This window comes from Pongo pygmaeus, chromosome 4 (assembly GCF_028885625.2).
Source record: "Pongo pygmaeus isolate AG05252 chromosome 4, NHGRI_mPonPyg2-v2.0_pri, whole genome shotgun sequence".
In the NCBI taxonomy this organism is placed as follows: Eukaryota; Metazoa; Chordata; class Mammalia; order Primates; family Hominidae; genus Pongo; species Pongo pygmaeus.
Genome location: NC_072377.2, coordinates 79,048,372 through 79,069,862, shown reverse-complemented (window position 1 = coordinate 79,069,862; position 21,491 = coordinate 79,048,372). Strand labels below are relative to the sequence as shown.

General features: G+C 36.5%; 1 protein-coding gene across 5 annotated transcripts in view; it reads left to right on the top strand.

The window, feature by feature from the left end:
• CERT1 (ceramide transporter 1) overlaps positions 1-21,491 on the top strand; it is a 144,781-nt gene that overhangs the window by 87,147 nt on the left and 36,143 nt on the right. For all 5 annotated transcript variants that reach the window (XR_010126403.1, XM_063664912.1, XM_063664910.1 and 2 more), the window contains 3 exons: positions 7,259-7,342; positions 9,676-9,833; positions 15,624-15,716. Coding sequence is in view for 4 of the 5 variants with exons in the window: in XM_063664912.1 (XP_063520982.1) it covers positions 7,259-7,342; positions 9,676-9,833; positions 15,624-15,716 (335 nt within the window). In the remaining variant the exon portion in view is untranslated. The remainder of the gene's footprint in view (positions 1-7,258; positions 7,343-9,675; positions 9,834-15,623; positions 15,717-21,491) is intronic.

Below are 21,491 nucleotides of genomic sequence, written 5' to 3'. Positions count from 1 at the left end.
TAATATGGAGCATTTCACATTATTATTATGTCTGATAAATTTACCCCGTGATGAGTCTTAGAGGAGATAAGTATATGTTAAATCCTTCAGATCTGAAATCAACCAGTTGATCTTTCTCTTTTTCCCTCTTATTTCTCTTTTTCTCCCCCTCTCTTTTCTTTTTGTCTTTTCCTCTCTCTTTCTTTTTCTTTCTTTTTTTTTGAGACAGAGTCTTGCTCTGTCACCAGGCTGGAGTGCAGTGGCGTGATCTTGGCTCACTGCAACCTCTGGCTCCCTGGTTCAAGTGATTCTCCTGCCTCAGCCTCCCAAGTAGCTGGGATTACAGGCACGTGCCACCACGCCCAGCTAATTTTTGTATTTTTAGTAGAGACGGGGTTTTGGCCAGGATGATCTTAATCTCCTGACCTCGTGATCTGCCCGCCTCGGCCTTCCAAAGTGCTGGGATTACAGGCGTGAGCCACCGCACTCGGCCCCCTCTCTCTCTCAGTCTCTCCCTTTCTCTACCCTTTTTCTCATAGAGGAAGAATTAGTAATAGAAATGAAAATAATAATTGTATGTACATTTAAAAATAATTTTATTGAGTTCTTATTTAAAAGAAACAAGATATCTTCAATTAAATTTTAGTGTTAGGTTTATAGTTTAACTTTCCTTTGTTAGTGCCGAAAATACTGCTGATGTCAACATTGTTCTTCAGCTTTTTCACTTAATTTATTGTGATAGCAAAAATGAACTACTCTACTATTATTACCAAATAGGACTAAGTTCATCCCCAATATAACTAGGTGGCTTGACATGGTTTCATTTCTCTTTTTTATTAAATGTGTTTGATCTGGATCCAAGTTCTTTTTGTCTATTCTATATTCCCTTTTTCTGCCTTCTTTGGATGAAATTTTTTTCATATATATATAATTCCACTTTATCTTCTTTGTTGGCTTCTTAGCTATAACTCGTGTTTTTGTTATTTTAATGGCTACTTTAAGGTTTATAGTTTGCATATTTAACTTAACCACAGTCTGCCTTCAAGTAATATACCACTTTATGTGTAGTATCAGAACCTTCCAATAATGTAGTGGAATGTTCATAGCTCCCTGTGACCTTAAACTCCTGGGCTCAAGTGATCCTCCTGTCTCAACCTCCGAACTGGCTAGGGCTACAGGCATACACCATCATATCTGGTTAATTTTTAAATTTTTTGTAGAGATGAGGTCTCGCTATGTGGCCCAGGCTGGTCTTTAAACTCCTGGCCTCAAGGGATTCTCCCACCTCAACTGCCCAAAGTACTAGAATTACAGGCTTGAGCCATTGTGCCTGGCCTTGAAGTTCTTTCTATTTGTTAATATAAAAATTTTTATTAAAGGTTTTGGTTCATTAATATGTGATTTTTTTCCCCCTCTAAAAATAGAAAACACCTGAACTTCTGTTTCTCCTTCATTAAAAAAGTATACCTTTTAATCAATTTAAATGTTACAGATTAGCTTTAAACAAAAACAGGATACATATACAATATGATGCCTTGTTTATCTTAATGGTCCATACCAATAGTGTATAGTATTAGAAGGACAAAAGTGATGGTGGAAAAAGTAGAAGTTGGGATGCAGTGATAACCAGGTTGTGTAGATGATTTGAAAAATAATAGACATTACACTGAATCTTTTCTGCTACATGTTTAAATAAATAGCAAATTGAAGACTGGTGTATTAGTTTGCTAGGGCTGCCATATCAAAGTACCACAGACTGGGTGGCTTAAACAACAGATTTATTTTCTCACAGTTCTCAGATAAAGGTATTGGCAGGGTTGGTTTCTTCTGAAGGCCATGAGGGAAAAACCTGTTCCACGCCTCTTTCCTTGGCTTATAGGTAGCCAACTTCTCCCTATGTCTTCACGTCATCATCCTTCCCTTTGTATGTGTCTCCAAATTTCTTCTGCATATTGTACAGTCATAGTGGATTAGTGCCCATCCTAATGACCCCATGTTAACTTAATTACTGCTTTACAAACCTTGTCTCCAAATAACAGCCATATTCTAAGGTACTGGAGATTAAGGACTTCAACATATGAATTTCTGAGACACAATTCAGCCCATAACAACTGATTTCCCTACAAATGTTATTTGTGAGATACTGACTGATTGATTGATCCTTTGATTTTTATTTGATACTGGGTCTCCCTCTGTCACCCAGGCTGGAGTACAGTGGCACAATCTTGGCTCACTGCAACCTCCGCCCCTCAGGCCCAAGCAGTCCTCCCGCCTCAGCCTTCCCAAGTAGTTGGGACTACAGGTGTGCACCACCACGCCCAGCTAATTGTTGTATTTTTTGTAGAGACAGGGTTTTGCCATGTTGCCCAGGCTTGTCTCAAACTCCTGAGCTCAAGCAGTCTGCTTGCCTCTGCCTCCCAAAGTGTTGGGATTACAGGCATGAGCCACCATGCTCAGCCTGAAATACTGAAGATTTTAAGAATACATGCTAGGTATAAGGACATGGACCATAATTTCCTACTTGGCAGAGCAGAGTTGCTGACCTGAGTTTAAGGTTCTCTGTGGATATATTGTCATTAAATTATCAAAACTAAGTTTATGACTTAAATAATTTTAAGAATCACTGTCTGTCTTTATGTATATCCTTCAGTAAGATTTAATTAACATTTTAAGTCTAGATACTCTGGGGATTACAGAAGTGGGAGACATCACCTCTTACCTAAACACATTGTTTAATTTTAAAAACAAGACATATATACCACATTAAAAGTAAAATTTCTTCTAATCTTGCTGTTTTATTTATTGTTTAATGACTTGAAGTAGATTTCTCAACATTTCTCAACACCTGTTTCCTCAGCTATAAAATGGTTATTATATCTAGCACCTGTGATTGTGAGAATTAAATGATAATGTATGTGTTAGCACTATGTTTAAAAGCAAAAACTCAAATAATAGCTGTTATTGTTAATATAGTTAATTTGGATTGTTGGTGGGGTAACAGGAAGCAGGAATGTACAAGACCCAAAGGTGGGATTTAGCCTAACAGACTTGAATGTTGGTAAGGGAGACCAGTCTGACTGGAATGGAGGAATTTTGTATTAAGATGATGGTTTCAAACCATGTGAGATATCCATAAGAGTTCTATAAAGTTGCCTCAAGGATGCACAAGGAGTTCTTTGGGGGAAAAAAAGGGAAGGCCACTCTTTTAGTGAGAGTAGCTTATTTTAATCAGTTTTATATGTTATTGGCCTTAAAAATATATTTTAAAAAGCTTAGAAAAGCTGAAAATCGGTGTTTGATGCTGGTAGGCTATTAGGTGGACAATACTGAACACAGGAACAGTTGCGATTTAATCTAAAAAATAATTTTCACTTTGGTAATTTGAAAAGTTACTGTTTGGGCAAGGATATAAGTTGAAGTTAATATTTTTAAAAGATTAATCATTGTAGGTAATTGTAACATAGATTAGAATGGTGAGAGACTTTAGATAGGAGAAAATCATGTGGTAACCCATTGTAGCAATGTAAACATCTGTAAATGAGCCCCTGGATCAAGCATGAAGGATAGAGGAAATCCATTAGAGGGGAGTTACCATGATTAATTTTTGTAATGTTTTATAGTATTTACCATGTACTATGTTAAATACTTTAATTATCTGATATAATTTTATAATAACCTTATGTAGGTATAAATATTAACCCCTTTTTATAGATGAGAGAACTGCACAGAGAAGCTAAGCAGCAATGTTTGCACAGCTGGTTTGTTTGTGGAGCTACTTTTAGTAGTAGACATTTCTTTGGAGAAATTGTATGGGAGATATGAGCCTAGTGTTTGTATAAGAAGTCACAGGAAAATAAGTTAAGGGGTCATTAGCATAAAAATAGTTGGAGTCATAACAGTGAATAAATTCCCATGGGGTAGAAGGACAAATATCTGAGGAAGGAGACTTGAAGTTTGCCCACAGCTAAAGAGTAAAAGCAAGTTTAATTTTTAAAACAAACATAATATAGGGTCGTGTTAGCAAGATGTGAGAATCATCAAGGCTGTTTGGTCTTGTCAAGTAGAAATGTGAAATGTAAGCATGAGCAGTGTCAAATACAGCTTAGACATCAAGAAAGAGATGGGAGCAAACCGTAAAAACAGATTTTATGAAACGATAGTTAACCTTTGTTTTTGTTTTTGTTTTTTTTCTTTGAGACAGGGTCTTGTTCTGTCGCCCAGGCTGGAGTGCAGTGGTGCACTCATAGCTCATTGCAGCCTCGAACTCTTGGGCTGTTTTGTAGAGATGAGATCTTGCTGTTTCCCAGACTGGTCTCAAACTCCTGACCTCAAGTGATCCTCCCACCTAGGCCTCCCAAAGTTCTGAGATTACAGGCATGAGCCACCACGCCCAGCCTGAAAAAACTATTCTGTGTCTGTTTTGGAGGTGGAGGGTTATGGTAAAGGGGTAGTTTGAGAGGAAGATTTAATGTGCTGGTGGCTGAGAAATAATTGGGTGGCAAAAATAAATAGATGTCTGGTTGATATTGTAATCATCTCGGGGAGCTTTAAAAAAGAAATAATTGTATCATACCCTTCACCATAGTCTCACTAAACCAGAATATTCAGGGGTTGAGGGGAGAGAGAGAGATTAAGGTTTTGTTCTTTAAAAGTTCCTTGATATGTGGTTACCCTCTCTAGTAGAAGTATGAGCTAGCATTATAAACAAGCCTTCTGAAGGCAGAAGGAAAGCACAGCAGAAAGGGGAAAACAAATACTGTATAGAAGGCTTTTGAGTTTTCCAAGAAAACAAGTCCTTTTAAGTTGTGAGAATAGGTCAAATCTAGAGCAAACGAAATATCTGCTGCTTCTGTAGAAAAGAATGCATGAAGGTAGAATTGAAGAGTGAGTAACAAACTGCTTTAACTTTTCATTGATATGATGCAAAAAAAGTAGGGAAATTTGAAAAGGCCCCAAGAAGTAAGGATCTCAAAAGGTATTTGAAGGTCATCTTTATGGGATTATGCCAGGGGACTAATTTAGGAATAGTCGTATTATAACTTCAACTGATGGTCAGCATGGTTTTTTATCTGAATATGGTTTAAAAATAAGGTATCTAAAGACATTCCACAGCATATTTATTGAGCATATGAGATCTTACTCATCTTTGTATTTTCACTGGTAATCAAGGTATGCTCATATTGAAGTCTGTAGGACTGATGGAAGTGGAAAAGAAAAAGAATTGAATATTGAGATCACAGCCAGGTAGAAATGAATACAAGGTATTAATAGATAATAGTTTATGATTTGTAAAAGTTGTTATAGATGATTGGCAACATTTTCAAGTGATTATTAAAAAATGAAATAGTCCAGTAATTAGAAAATGGCAGTACAGAAGATTTTCCATGGTGATTCTTACCATTTAATCAAAGGAGAGAAATAAGGTATCGAATTGGGCTCTGCATCCATAAAAAAGATAGCTAAGATAGGTGAGATGTTCCTTATAGAGCCACGGTGCTCCTGATGTAAAAAGATACAGGCAGTAGGTAAGACATTAATTTAAAATGTAGATTCCTTCTTTATAAAGGGTGTTCCTCAAAAGATAAAGGAGCCATGTAGGCTGGGTGCAGTGGCTTACACCTGTAATCCCAGCATTTTGAGAGGCAAAGGTGGGCAGATTGCTTGAGCTCAGGAGTTGGAAACCAGCCTGGGCAACATGGCAAAACCTCATCTCTACAAAAATTAGCTGGGCTGGTGGTGTGCACCTGTGTTCCCAGCTGCTCAGGGGGCTGAGTAGGATTGCTTGAGCCTGGGAGGTGGAGGTTGCAGTGAGCTGAGATTGTGCCACTGCACTCCAGCCTGGGCAACAGAGCCAGACCCTGTCTCACAAACAAGAAGAAGAAGAAGCCGCAAAAAGCTTGATAAAGGCAGCAAATAATGTTGGGAGCTAAGTTGCATTATGAGTGGAATGCGTAGTACAGAGAATTAAAGTGTGTGACGTAGTAGAAAAAGGGGTAGCACATAGAAGAAAGAGGTATGTTAAAGTAGAACAAGAGAGATTCTGTTTTTTTCTGGAATTAGAGAAGTTAAAAGGGATGCCTGGATATAGATACACCCTGGGATGAATGAAAATTGATATCATGGTCAGGAGATCGAGACCATCCTGGCTAACATGGTCAAACCCCGTCTCTACTAAAAATACAAAAAATTAGCCGGGCATGGTGGCAGGCGCCTGTAGTCCCAGCTACTCAGGAGGCTGAGGCGGGAGAATGGTGTGAACCTGGGAGGTGGAGCTTGCAGTGAGCCGAGATCACGCCACTGCACTCCAGCCTGGTCGACAGAGCAAGACTCCGTCTCAAAAAAAAAAAAAAAAAATATTGATATCATATCTGCAAGTCATTATATTTTCCCTGCACATCAGAAATCGTATATTTAAGAACTCTCGGCTGGGTGCGGTCACTCAAGCCTGTAATCCCAACACATTGGGAGGCCGAGGTGGGCGGATCATGAGGTCAGGAGTTTGAAACCGGCCTGGCCAACATAGTGAAACCCCCTTCTCTACTAAAAATACAAAAATATTAGCTGGCTGTGGTGGCACACACCTGTAGTTCCAGCTACTTGGGAGGCTGAGGTGGAAGAATTGCTTGAACCTGGGAGGTGGAGGTTGCAGTGAGCCGAGACCATGCCATTGCACTCCAGCCTGGGTGACAGAGTGAGACTCCATCTACAAAAAAAAAAAAAAAAAGAATAACTCTCAGAGGCAAGCTAAGGTGTCTTCTGCATGGAAGGTACCTTTTATAGTCCTGTTCAGCCCTTCTGGTCCTCTTACAGAGTGGAAATGGCCCCATGGAAGGGAGCAAGAGATAGGAAGACTACAGGGTGAAATAATTCATAACTCAGTAACCTTCCCTTACACAAATGAGAGTGAATATGGTTTAAAAATAATGTATCTAAAGACATTCCACATATTTGGGTGGCAAAAATAAATAGATGGCTGATACTGTAATCATCTCAGGGAGCTTTAAAAAAGAAATAATTGTATCATACCCTTCTCCATAGTCTCACTAAACAAGAATATTCAGGGGTTGAGGGGAGAGAGATAAAGGTTTTGTTCTTTAAAAGTTCCTTGATAGGTAGATATTTATTGAGCATACCTTGATTACCAGTGAAAATACAAAGATGAGTAAGACTTTGTACTCACAGAATCAGAATCCAGAGTAAAATGACTCAGTTGAACATAAGAATAGACATTAATTTCTATTTCTTTTCATCCTAATTTCCTTAAATATATTTTATTTAGTGGTAGAAGATGATGAAGATGACTTTCCTACAACGCGTTCTGATGGTGACTTCTTGCATAGTACCAACGGCAATAAAGAAAAGTGTAAGTAACACATTTTTCCCCTCAGCTGGATAAAATATACTTTTAGAAGTTATATAACAACTCACAAGAAATAATTACCTGATTGAGTAATTTTTTAAAAAGCAATAGAACTGCTGGAATCCAAGTGAAAAATCTTCCAAGGCATGCAGGTAAAAATCACATTCTGACATTATGTAATAATGGTAACTTTTACATATGGATGTCCAGCTGTCCCAGCATCATTTGCTGAAAAGACAATTTTTTTCCCTTGTCTTAGCACCTTTGTGAAAAACTGATAGACTGTAAATGCGAGGGTTTATTTCTGGACTCTGAGTTCTGTTGAGTTGATGTACGTGTGTATTCTTATTAAGAAAATATAACCTTTAAAAAAGCTTTATTGAGATATAATTGACATACCATTTAAAGTGTATAATTTGATAAATTTGGATATTTTCATGAAACTATCAACACAATCAAGATAGTTAACATTTATATCACCTTCAAAAGTTTTCTCCATCCCCTTTGTCATTCCCCTTTGTCATTCCTCTCTCCCCCATTCCCGAATAGCCACTGATCTATTTTCTGTCACTATAGATTAGTTTGCATTTTCTATAATTTAATATAAATGGACTCATACAGTATGTATTCTTTTTTTGCCTGGCTTTTTTCTTAGTTTGAGATTCATCATTATTGTTGCATATATCAGTAGTTCGGTTCTTGTCATAGCTCAGTAGTATTTTATTGTATAGATATACCATAGTTTGTGTATCTAGTCATTCATTGGTGGACATTTGGGTTGGTTACAGTTTTGACTATTAGAAATAAAACTGCTATGAGCATTCATATACAATTCTTTTCATGGAAATTTATTGTATTTATTTTGGGTAAATACCTAGGAGTAGAATGTTCTAATCATATGGCAGGTGTGTGTGTGTTTAATTTTTAAAGGAACTGCCAAACTGTTTTTTACCAGCCACAGATGAGAGTCCCAGTTCCTCTATATCCCCACCAACACTTAATATGATCAGTCTTCAAATTTCAGTCATTGTAATAGGTGTGTTGGGATATGTCATTGTGGTTTTAATTTGCATTTCCATATTAACTAGTGATATTAAGCACCTTTTCATGTTTTTATTTGCCATTTATATCTGCTCTTTGGTGAAGTGTGTGTTCACATTTTTTGCTCATGTTGGGGTTGGTGATTATTATTATTGTTATTATTATTATTATTTTGAGATGGAGTTTCCCTCTTGTTGCCCAGGCTGGAGTGCAGTGTGGTGATCTCGGCTCACCGCAACCTCCGCCTCCAGATTTCAAGTGATTGTCCTGCTTCAGCCTCCTGAGTAGCTGGGATTACAGGCATGCGCCACCACACCCAGCTAATTTTGTATTTTTAGTGGAGACAGGGTTTCTCCATGTTTGTCAGGCTGGTCTCGAACTCCCAGCTTCAGGTGATCTGCCCACCTTGGCCTCCCAAAAGTGCTGGGATTACAGGCATGAGCCACCGCACCCAGCCAGTGTTTATTATTAATGAGCTTTGAGGTTACTTCATATATTCTGGATAGAAGTCTTTATTAAATATATGCCACACAAGGTTTTCTCCCAGTTTGTGGCTTATCTCTTTATCCTCTTAACAGTGTTTTCAAGAGCAGAAATTTTACATTTTGATTAAGTTTCACAATTTGTTCTTTGATGGGTTATACGTTTACTGTCATATGTTTAATAGTTTTTAAAGTCAAAATTGTCATTATTTCATTTATAAGAATTCTAGAATGATTTCTTAACTATAGAATATTATGCTTGCTTGTTTGCATCTTTGAGTTTTAAGATTTTTTGTTTAATTCAAAAGCTAACCATGAATTAAAATGATAAAATTGAAACATAAAAGGCATTGAGTTTAAGTGCATTGGTCCCGGATTTAAATTTGTATGTTTATTTTTAAATCGTATATTATTTTATTATATTCTTTAGTTTATCTTCAGATATTTTTTAAATTCTAGGCTTTTCAAAATAATAAGGTAGTTCTTGCCGTAATTAGGTCCTACTCTAAGCTGTCAGAATGTTATTTTTAAAGTATTGCTTCTCCTACTATTTGATTAATTGGGTGCAGCACAGCAAATAAATTTCAGGAAACAGAATCTAGAAAAAAAGGACTTGAAAGTACATGTGCTGCCACGAAGCTTCTTTGCTCATAGAGCTTGGATAGGAGATTTTTAAATGTTGGCCTACAGGAGGAAAATTAAAATCCCAAAACCTGCTCTGACTTGCTAATTTTCTAAACATTTTCTAATCTTAAATTGTGATGAATTATTTCCTCATTAGAGATATTTTCAGTGAATAATTTTCATTTTCAGTATTTCCACATGTGACACCAAAAGGAATTAATGGTATAGACTTTAAAGGGGAAGCGATAACTTTTAAAGCAACTACTGCTGGAATCCTTGCAACACTTTCTCATTGTATTGAACTAATGGTTAAACGTGAGGACAGCTGGCAGAAGAGACTGGATAAGGTAAGACTAGGTTTTTTTCCTTTTAAAAATAATCACATTTTAAGTTTTATGTATTGTTTGAATATTTAAAACAAGCTAACTTCTTAGGGAAGAATCTTGGGTTGATAGAAATAGCAGATGATACTACTACTCTGAAACTTTATGGGCATCCTAAACTCATTTGCCTAACAAGATTCACCAGTTACTTATTTAGTTACTATACAGTATGCTTTCTTGAAAGATTTAATATAAAAGTTTTTGTGATGATGTTAGTAATGCTTTGGAATAGAAGCGTTGAGCCATTTAACATTACCCACCTTTAGGTGTATGATGTATGAAACTGAATTTAAGGCGTATGAACTAACTTATATGCCAATTTACAAAGTTAAACATTTACTTATTACAGTAATACTCATGTATTTTTTCCATGGTCAGTGATACCATTTAACATACATTATGTTGTTTGAGCATTTGCCCTATGTTCAGATTTTCCCACCTTTGTTTAAACTGCAGCACTGATAATATTACAGTATGACTCTTTAGTTTCTGGTGTGAAGTATGGCTCAGTGGATTTGTTAAGTAGGAAAACTTCTATTTATAATTCAGCTTTAGAAAAATAGTAAAATGTTAGAATTGAAACATACCTTAAAGTTCTAGTCCAATGCCATCATTTTATAGAAGAAGGAATTGAGGCCCAGAGGCTTGTCAAAAGGTGAAAAGTAACAGAGTTAGAGGCATTTTTCTCTATTCTTTTATATATCAGCTCTGGATGCCAGATTAGACATCAGCCAGAATCATATTCATTCTGAGTTATATTGCTTGCAGAGTTTGAAGGCCTTTGAATTTGAGCATGACACTAAGGAAAGCAATGATAGCACTATGTGTTTAGGAAGGTTTCCATGTTTTAGAAGAAAAGAGAGCTGTTCAGAATGCACAAGTGCAAGTGAGAGTAAGCCATTTTGATTAGGAATATGTCTTCTTTTAAAATAGGTAATGAAAACATCCTTTTAAGGTATAGAAAATTTATTATCATTCTGGAGCCAAACTATTATTATCTTCAAAGATTTCAACTCTATACTCAGTGTGGATCAAATTGAATTATTAGAAGAGTCCCTGTTCACACACACAAAAAAACAATGTATTGAAAAACAGGACAACTCCCTAAATACATTAGACTAATGGTTCAAGATTATCATTCAACTTGTCCAGACTAGCTAATTTCCAACTTTTTGGCAACTTTCTCTCTCTTTAGTCTCTTTTTCCTTCACTAAGGGATCATATTCTTTGGTCATATACTCTAACCACATTGCCTAAAATAATTTTTTTAAAACCTTTTCACATTATATAACACCACTTCCTGATTATTTTAGCATTCAAGTTTATTTGCCATGTCGAAAAGGGGAGATAGATTTTTGATTGCTTTCAGCATTGTTAATCTTACCAGTTCTCTTTCTTTATTGGGTAGCAATAAACAGGGCAAACCAAAGATCTGCAGGAAAAAACCACTTTTGTTGCTTCTCCATGCAACACTGTCCACCAAAGAACAGCCAGAAAAGATGGCAGTATTGGTTAAAATCTGGACACTACTGTGTTTTATAGTCTTCTTACAGATCTATCTGATGTCAAATTTTATTAACCTTTTCCACTGTAATTTTTTCTCAAGGTTGAAATAACTGGATCCCAGTTACATTTTACATGGAATGTAAGTGTGTGTGTATTTGCACATGTGTGTACACACAGTATGTGTGTGTTCATATATATACACATAATATATGCAGGGTATGTGTGTATTTATTGGTAAGCAACTCTATTCAAGAACTTTCTAATCTTTTGTATGTAGAGTGTGTGTGTGTGTGTGTATGTATATATACACACTAAAGACTAGAAAGTTCTTAAATAGAGAAAGTTGTTTATCAACAAATATGTCTTTCAGGTAATTCTTAGAATTGAGAAAGAAAGTACAATGATAAGAATATGGTTTCACTGAAATTGTTTCATTCAGGTGCGTGCCTGCTGTGTGCTTGACTCTAAGCTAGGAATGGGAAAACAGTGACGAGCAGGAAATAGTCTCTCAAGGGGCTTAAAATCTAATGAGAGCAATTAAATAGGTGATAATAACAGCTATTTAATAATAGAATTGTCTATATTATACTTTTATGTAGATTTATAATGTCAGTTCCAGGATTCTTTCAGCTAATTGAAAATACTATTTTGTAGTGATGATTTTTATTGGTTACCTATAATAATAATAATCCTTTCTACTGTAGAAGAAGCGTACTTAATTGTTAGCCAGTCATGTCCAGGAAGACCTAAAATTAGGCAATTATGGTTAACAATGTTAATAAGAGATAACCTATTCATTGAAGATACATTTGCTTTACATTATTAGATTCACAGGTGTGTACTTTTACATACATTTTCACTTTCCTGTAAGTCTTTAATATTATTGCTGTGCTGTGCATTTTTGTTTTATTCATTTAAAATTAATATATAACATACATACAATGAAGTGTACCAATCTTAGGTATACTACCTGATTTTTTTAACATTTGTATACACCCCTTAACCATAGTCAGATCAAGATATATAACTTTTCTAGCACCCTAGAAGGTTCCTTCATGCTCCTTCCCATTCCATATCATACCACCACCCCAAGAGGTGATCATATGGTTTTAACCTATGTCATTATAGATTAGTTTTGCCTGTTCTGGAACAACATACAAATTGAATCATACAATAAACTTTTGAGTCAGGCCTTCTCTTTCCTTCAACATAGACTGTGAGATTCATTCATGTTGTTATATTTAATAGTAGTTTATTCTTTTTTATTGCTATACAGTATTTTATTGTATAACTTTTTATTGTATGACTTCAATTTGCTTATCTATTTTCCTGTTGGTGGACATTTAGGTTTTTTTCATTTTTTGGCTGTCATGAATAAAACTGCTATGAGAGTTCTTGAGGCATATCTTTAGGTGTATTTCTCATACCTTGGAGTAGACTTATTGATTCATAGGGGTATATGCTTAACTTTAGTGGATACTGATGATTTTCCAAAGTGATTAAATTAATATTTCTACCAGCAATGGGTGAGGATTCCAATTACTTTTAATTCTTGACAGCACTTGGTATTATTAGGGATGTGTGGGTGTGTGGGTGTTGTTGATGTTGTTCACTCTTGACTGTACTTGGTATTGTGTGTGTGTGTGTCTGTGTGTGTGTGTGTGTGTGTGTGTGTGTGTGTGTGTAGGTGTTGATGTTGTTTGATTTTGGGGACAGTCTTTCTTTTTTTGAGAGACAGGGTCTCACTGTGTTGTCCAGGCTGAAGTGCAATGACTATTCACAGGCACAGCCATTAGTATACTACAGCCTTGAACTCCAGGGCTCAGGTGATCCTCCTGCCTCAGCCTCCTGAATGACCAGGACTACAGGCACATGCCACTGCACCTGGCTTAGTCATTCTGGTGGATCTGTAGTCCCATTTTCTCTTTAGTACACAAAAACCACTTAATGAAATCTTTGGGTCTAATGAACCCATCGATTCATTGATTTCCACTGTCTTTAACGCTGATGTGGTATTTAGAAGTAGTTTGCTTTGTGTGAGTTCAGTTTAGACTTTAGCCATTAAGTACAGTGATACACTGCATAACAACTTTCCATCAGTGATGGACCACATATACAATTGTGGTCTCATAACATGATAATGGAGCTGAATAATTCCTTTTGCCTAGTGACATCTTGATGATCCTGACCCTGTGTAGGCCTAGGCTAATGTGTGTGTTGTCTCTTAGTTTATAACAAAAAAGTTTTAAAAGTTTAAAAAATATAAATTTTTTAAAAAATAGAAAAATGTTTGTAGAATACAGTATAAAGAAAATATTTTTGTGCTGCTGTACAATATGTTTATGTTTTAAGCTATCTTATTACAAAAGACTCAAAAAGTTTAAAAAATTAAAAAGTTTATAAAGTAAAAGTTACAGTAAGCTAAGGTTATTATTGAAGGAAGAACATTTTTAAATAAATGTAGTATAGCCTAAGTATGCAGTGTTAAAAGTTTGCAGTGGTGTGCAGTAATGTCCTGCGCCTTCACATTCATTCACTACTCACTCACTGACTCACCCTGAGGAACTTCAAATCCTGCAAGCTCCATTCATAAGTGCCCTGTACAAGTATACTGTTTTTTATCCTTTATATCATATTTTTCCTGTGCCTTTTCTATGTTTAGATTCACAAATACTTACCGTCATGTTAAAATTGCCTACAGTATTCAGTGCAATCATATGCTGTAAATGTTTATAGCCTAGATGTGTAGTAGGCTATACCATCTAGGTTTATATAAGTACGATCTATGATGTTTATACAAGAATTAAGTTGTCAGTGACACATTTCTCAGACTGTATCCCCATGGTGAACTAACATGTGACAGTAAATTCATGTGGCTTTCATTAGCCTTCTTTAGATCACAAGCATAATCTGTTGTCTTATGATTTTTGATGATCACACTCTTCAGAGTAGTGTTTTTTTGGGAATAAGGGGAAATAGGAAGAGCTGTTTACATTTCCTATAGCCAGAGTGACCTTGAATCCTGGTTTGACCAGGGCAGTTCTTAATTCAGCAAGATTATTACTAACATTCCCTTTCACTTTCAGAAGTGTCGTGCTTAGATTACCCAATAGGGGGACCAAGCAAATCAGTCTTTTAGAAAATGGAATTTGGACAAGGTAAAAAAAAGAAAGAAAAGAAAAAAGCCATGTGTGACTATTTGAAATGAGGAAATAAAAGCATTAGATTATTTACAAACATACTGGACTCCAGTATCAGTTTTGACCCAGTGAACCCCATTGTTGTGGAAATAAGTTTTATATGGGACCAACCTTTGTTATTTTAAGTGTTAACCCTGGGTCTTTTAACCTTTTAGAGCTATAGGCCCTATCATTAAAAGGAGAATGTTAAAATAGATAACTAAATTCTTTTTCAACACTAAAATACAGTCTTAAGCAGCAGTGAGAAAGTATAAGAAGGTTTTCTTTCTTAGAATATCTTTTTAGCATTCATTGATCCCACCTACTGAGTTCTTTTCTGGTATTACTTGCTGTTTTTCTTCATACCAAAATAAATGTATCTCTTAACTGGGGTTGGTGGGAAGGGGAAGTATAAGAATGTATAGTAGGTATTTTTCAGGTGCTAATTTACCTGGGAGTTTTTTTCTTTTCTTTTCTTTTTAAGTATACATGCAGTTACTTAACCATTTAAACACATAACCTACTTTTAAGGTGATTTTAGTGGTGATTTAAATCGTAGGTTGTGGCCGGGTGCAGTGGCTTACACCTGTAATCCCAGCACTTTGGGAGGCTGAGGAGGGTGGATTACAAGGTCAGGAGTTCGAGAAAAGCCTGGCAAACATAGTGAAACCCCATCTTTACTAAAAATACCAAAATTAGCTGGTATGATGGCACAAGCCTGTAATCCCAGCTACTTGGGAGGCTGAGGCAGGAGAATTGCTTGAACCCAGGAGGCAGAGGTTGCAGTGAGCTGAAACCATGCCATTGCACTCCAGCCTGGGTGACAGAGCAAGACTCCGTCTCAAAAAATACATACATACATACATATACATAGTAGGTTGTGAGTAATTTATAGCCTAGAGAAAAGTGTTTTCTTGGGCAGAATAATACTCTTATTTTTCACAGGAGTGGAATTTTTTTGTGTCAAATTGTAAAATTTCAGTGAAATGTAGAGGAATTCCACCTAAAAGACTTCATTGTAATTAAAATGCCTGCCTCAAATTACAAATTTTTCACTTCTTTTTAATAGGAAACTGAGAAGAAAAGAAGAACAGAGGAAGCATATAAAAATGCAATGACAGAACTTAAGAAAAAATCCCACTTTGGAGGACCAGATTATGAAGTATGAATTTATATTTTGATCTTAGAGAAACACATAGGTCATGTCTATCACAAAAGTGATTTTTTAATAATACTTTTGTAACCTTTAAATATTCTAAATATATGATTTTTTCCTCAGTGTTTATGTTAATTCAGTGTGTATTTCATGATATGTAAATGCCAGGCATGCTCAAATATATATTTCTTATTGCCTACAAAGTTTAGGCTTCAAAAGGCTTAGTATTAGGCCTGTTCACTTCATAGGACAAATTTTTATCTCCCCTGTAAAGATGATCATTTTTAGTGTTATCTACTTTTTTTTTTTTAAACATAAAAGCAAACTATAAAGGAAAAATCTGAGTACTTTGCAGACAAAAGATTTTAGTCTGTACTATACTGTGAGATCCTTTTTTTTTTTTTTTTTTTTTTTTTTTTTGAGACGGAGTCTCGCTGTGTCGCCCAGGCTGGAGTGCAGTGGCGCGATCTCAGCTCACTGCAAGTTCCGCCTCCCGGGTTCATGCCATTCTCCTGCCTCAGCCTCCCGAGTAGCTGGGACTACAGGTGCCCGCCACCACGCCTGGCTAATTTTTTTGTATTTTTAGTAGAGATGGGGTTTCCCCGTGTTAGCCAGGATGGTCTTGATCTCCTGACCTCGTGATCCGCCCGCCTCAGCCTCCCAAAGTGCTGGCATTACAGGCGTGAGCCACCGTGCCTGGCCTACTGTGAGATCTTATCCATAGCTGAACATAAACTGTTCTAATTGTCTTTGTTTGAAAATGTCTGAAACCAGCTTTTGTCTCCTTGTGTTTATTTGTTAAGCAGGTAATAAAATCTCCTTCTCCATGTATATACACACATACATTAAAATCTTATAAGCTATCTTTCTATATTGAGAAAAAAATGTGTAAGAAATATATTTGGTAATTGCCATTAAACAATGTTGAGGCTAGTGCACTGGCTCACATCTGTAATCCCAGCACTTTGAGAGGCCAAGGCAGGAGGATTGCTTGAGGCCAGGAATTCAAGACCAACCTGGACAGCATAGCAAGACTTCATCTCTATAAAATAAAATACAAAAATTATCTGGGTATAGTGGCACTTGCCTGTAGTCCCAGCTACTGAGGAGCCCAAGGCTGCAGTGAGCTACAATTGCACCACTCCACTCCAGGCTGGGTGACAGAGTGAGACTTTGTCTCTTAAAAAAAAAAAGTGTTGGCCAGCACAGTGGCTCACGCCTGTAATCCCAGCACTTTGGGAGGCCGAGACAGGGGGATCACAAGGTCAAGAGCTCGAGACCAGCCTGGCCAATATGGTGAAACCCCATCTCTACTAAAAAAAAATATAAAAATTAGCCGGGCATGGTTGCGAGTGCCTGTTGTCCCAGCTACTCGGGAGGCTGAGGCAGGAGAATCACTTGAACCCGGGAGGCAGAGGTTGCAGTGAGCCGAGATCGTGCCACTGTGCTCTAGCCTGGGCAACAGAGGGAGACTCTGTCTCAAAAAAAAAAAATGTTGATATTTCTGAAATGAGCAGTTTAAAAATGGGGTATCAAGGAGTATCATTGAGGTGGAACAGAAGAATATAATAGTTGTAGTTATATTTATGAAAACAGAAGAATTTTTTCTTGCTACTTTTGCTCTAGAAAGGAAAACTAAACAGCTGCTCTGCTGTTGCTGAATTTTTTTATATTGAAATCAATTTCCAACTGTGAGAGAGCATTCTGATGAGACTTAAATTGTAATATTTTTTAATTATTGTTCTCAATTTATCCCTTCTAAAATGTGTTAAAATTACATAATTAGCTATCCTCTGAGGTTTTAATATGAGGTATTATAATGATGATTTTTGTTTTGAAACTAAGCAAATTATTTTACTATTTTAGGATTATTATTTTGGAAGAAATACCAACTTTTTAAAGTACCTTATTTTTTAATATTATAAATAAAATGTATATTCATTATAGGAAGATTATACAAAATACAAATAAGCCAATAAAGCCCATGTTTTAAATTTAACAATATATGGTATAGTTTATCTACCAGCAGTATGTAAGTATAATTTGTGTACATATTTATCTCTGCTTCCAACAACACAGGTTTTTTTTTTTCCCCAGGGGGAGAGGACGGGTGGAGGGAAGAGGGGCCTTGTGCTAGGTACATGCATTTACTGGTTTCAAAGCCAAAAAATTGCTTTATGTATGTAATTCAGCATTTTAAAAATTATGTTTATCAGACATTCATGTTTCTTTTTTTTTTTTATTTTATTTTACATTGGAAGTACACATGCATGTTTGTTACATGACTATATTGTGTACTGGCAGAGATTGGGCTTCTAGTGTGCCCCTTACCCAAATAGTGAACATTATATCAAATAGCTAATTTTTTAACTCTCACTCCTCCCTGCCAACCTTCCTCCTTTTAGAGTCCCTACATTTCCATCTTTATGTCTGTGTGTACCTATTATTTAGCTCCCATTCATAAATGAGAACATGCAGTATTTGATTTTCTGTTTGTGAGTTAATTTGTTCTGGGACCAAACTGAGGGTCGGGCTGCTATTTCTCGTGGCCCAATAATGAGATGCAGATGAACTGGGGAGGAAGAGAGTTATTTCTGTAACTGGTTACAGGGAGAAGGCCTGAACATCATCACCAGACCAACTCCAAATTACAAAGTTTTCCAGAGCTTATATACCTTCTAAGCTATATGTCTGCCTGTAAGTGTGCATTCATCTAAAGACATAAGTTACTAACTTCTTTTAATCTATAACTAAGGTCTGAGTCCTGCAGACCTTCCTTTGGAGCCTCAGTAAAGTGCTAGAGTGATTACCCTTATCGTGTCTCCTCCTAAATCACATAGGTTTGAGGAGTTCCTTCAGACCCCTAATAAACTTGTTTATGGAGGACTGGGGAGTTTCTTCAGACCCCCAGTAAAACTTGTTTAATCCTAAATGGCTCCTATTAAGAATTCCTTCATTATTTTATCACGCTTTAAGGCCCAGGAAAGGCCTAGGCAAAACTCTTGATGGGTTTTTGTTACATCCCAGCCTTTGTATAAGGGCACTGGCTTTTAATACTTAACTTAAACACTCAGTCAGTACTGAAACGGTTGTTTAGTGAGACCTGGCCTGTGACAAGTTCACTTTGGATAATGGCCTCCAGCTCCATCCATGTTGCTGCAAAGAATATGATTTCATTCTTTTTTATGGCTGCCACGTTTCTTTTTTAAGATTAACTTGGCCATGTCCTTTGGTTGTTTTCTTATTCGTTTTGTTTTGTTTTTTGGGGTTTTTTTTTCCTATTGATTTAGAAGATATATAGAATTTGCCTCTTTTTTATTTTTTTTCCTTCGTAACTTAAAAATGTTTGGTAGATTTTGCCATATAAAAGTTTTAAACCTTTGTGTAATTAACTCCTCAGTCCTTTGATCCACTTTTCTCCACATTTGGTATCATGCTTAGAAGGGCATTTTCTACTTTAAATAATTATATTTTCTCATTTTTTATTTTCCAGTGGTCTCTTCTAAATACATTAATATATCTGGAGTTTTTAAAATAATGATACAGTATAGAAACCTATTTTATTCCACTAGCATTTGTTGAATAAACATCCTTTATTCACCTATTTGAAATGCACTTTACTCTTTCTTAGTGAAGAAACTGGTTAAGGGTACTCTAATTATTTTTTTTCTAAGTTAAATTAAATATACAATTCTTATATAAACTGGGAACTGTTTTTACACTTCCCCTTCTTTTGGAGTTTTGAACCATCTATCTTTTCTTGTATCAATATTATAGTCATATGGGTTTTAGACAATTCAAACTATGACTCTTTTTGATTATAATCAGACATTCATGATGTTCTAATTATAAAAAAGTTCTAAGTGTTTCTGACTTCTGTAGCCTCAGAAATTACTTTATAATCTTAAATTTATTTCTTAAGACTTACCATAATGTGGCTGAGTGTGGTGGCTCACATCTGTAATACCAGCACTTTGGGAGACCGAGGCGGGCAGATCACCTGAGGTCAGGAGTTCAAGAGCAGCCTGGCCAACATGGTGAAGCGCCGTCTCTACTAAAAATACAAAAATTAGCCGGGCGTGGTGGTGTGCGCCTGTAGTCCCAGTTACTCAGGAGTCTGAGGCAGGAGAATTGCTTGAACCGGCAGGCAGAAGCTGCAGTGAGCCAAGACCTTGCTACTGCACCCGAGCCTAGGCAACCAACTGAGACTCCATCTCAAAAAAAAAAAAAAGACTTACCATAATGTAGGGCACTACACTAGGCTTGGAGAATACAAGAAACAAGGCTTATAAGGATCCTGCCTAAGGGCCCTACCTGAATGCATAATGGGAACAAAGACTAATAGACAATTATCATAATGTATGTCATGAAACACTTTTAATGCAGGGAAGGTGTTGAATCAGAGATGTCTTCCCAGAGGAAAGAACCTCTTAGGAGGAAAGAACCTCTTAGCAGAAAACTTAAGAATGAGTAAATTGAGTAAAGAATGTTTTCCAGTAGTCAGAAGCAAAAGAATATTTTTCCTCAGGGGAACTGAAAGTAGTTCTCTTTGGAAGGTAGAGCCTCCACAAATTGAGAGGAAAGAATGGTTAAGAGACTGACTGGAAAGATCGACAAGAATTAGTTCAGATCCTGAGACAATAGGTTTTAATCAAGAAAATGACATTTTCACATTTGCAGTTTAGAAAAGTCATTCTCCCTGCAGTAGGAAGAATGGATTGAAGGTAACAATTGTGACTGGGCACTTGGACACTTTTTGTATAATATAGATGAGAGTTGAAGGTGGCCTAAATTAGAGTCAAAGCAGGAGGAATAGAGAGGCAATGACAAATTAGATACAGTAATCCCTCTGTATCAGTGGTTGGGGGGGATACATTGCAAGACCCCCCCCCCCCCCAGTAACTGCAGATAGTACTGAACCCTATATACACTGTTTTTTCCTATATGTATGTATCTGTGATAAAGTTTAATTTTTATTTTGACAATAATAAAATAGAACAATTATAGTACTGTATTATAGTAAAAAGTTATATGAATGTAGTCTCTTTCTCTCTCAAAATATCTTATTGTATATAAATCACAGAAATCAAAACCACAGATGGGGGAGACAATTGTATTTGGAAAGTAGAATTGAAGGGTGTGATGATTGAATGAGGGAAAAGGAAGGAATCCAAGATTAGGCCCAGGTTTCTGCAGATAGGTGTGGAGATAGAAGAGGAGGTTTCAGACACGTTGCAATTGAGGTGAGTCATATGAGGAAGTCTTCTATATTAGATACAAAGATCTAACCCTTAGAAGAGAGATGGTCTGGCTGTGAATTTAGGAGTCATCAAAGGATGACTGAAGCATTGGATATAAGTAAGAATGTTGTGGGTAGAGCCAGTATGGAACCCTGAGGAACACCAACATTTAAAGGATAGGCAGAGAAGGGGAAACCTACAAAGGAGCCCCATGAGAGTGCTTAGAGGGGGAGAGGGGAATTTAGGAATCTAGGGGTAGAGAACTCTTCAAGGAGAGTTGTTAACATAAGAAATACTGTTCTAAGGGGGCAGATAAGTAGCTCCTGCCCTTAGTAAGCATGATGAGATAAAAGGGTTTTTTAAAGTGCCTTTTAATAAAGAAAATTTTATGCCAATTCCTTTAGTTCTTCTCCCAAAGGTTTGCCATTAAAGGAAAAACCATTTCATTTGGCAAAATAGAATTTTTTTTTTCTTTTTTTTTTTTTGAGACTGAGTCTTGCTCCACCACCCAGCCTGGAGTGCAGTGGTGCGGTCTTGGCTC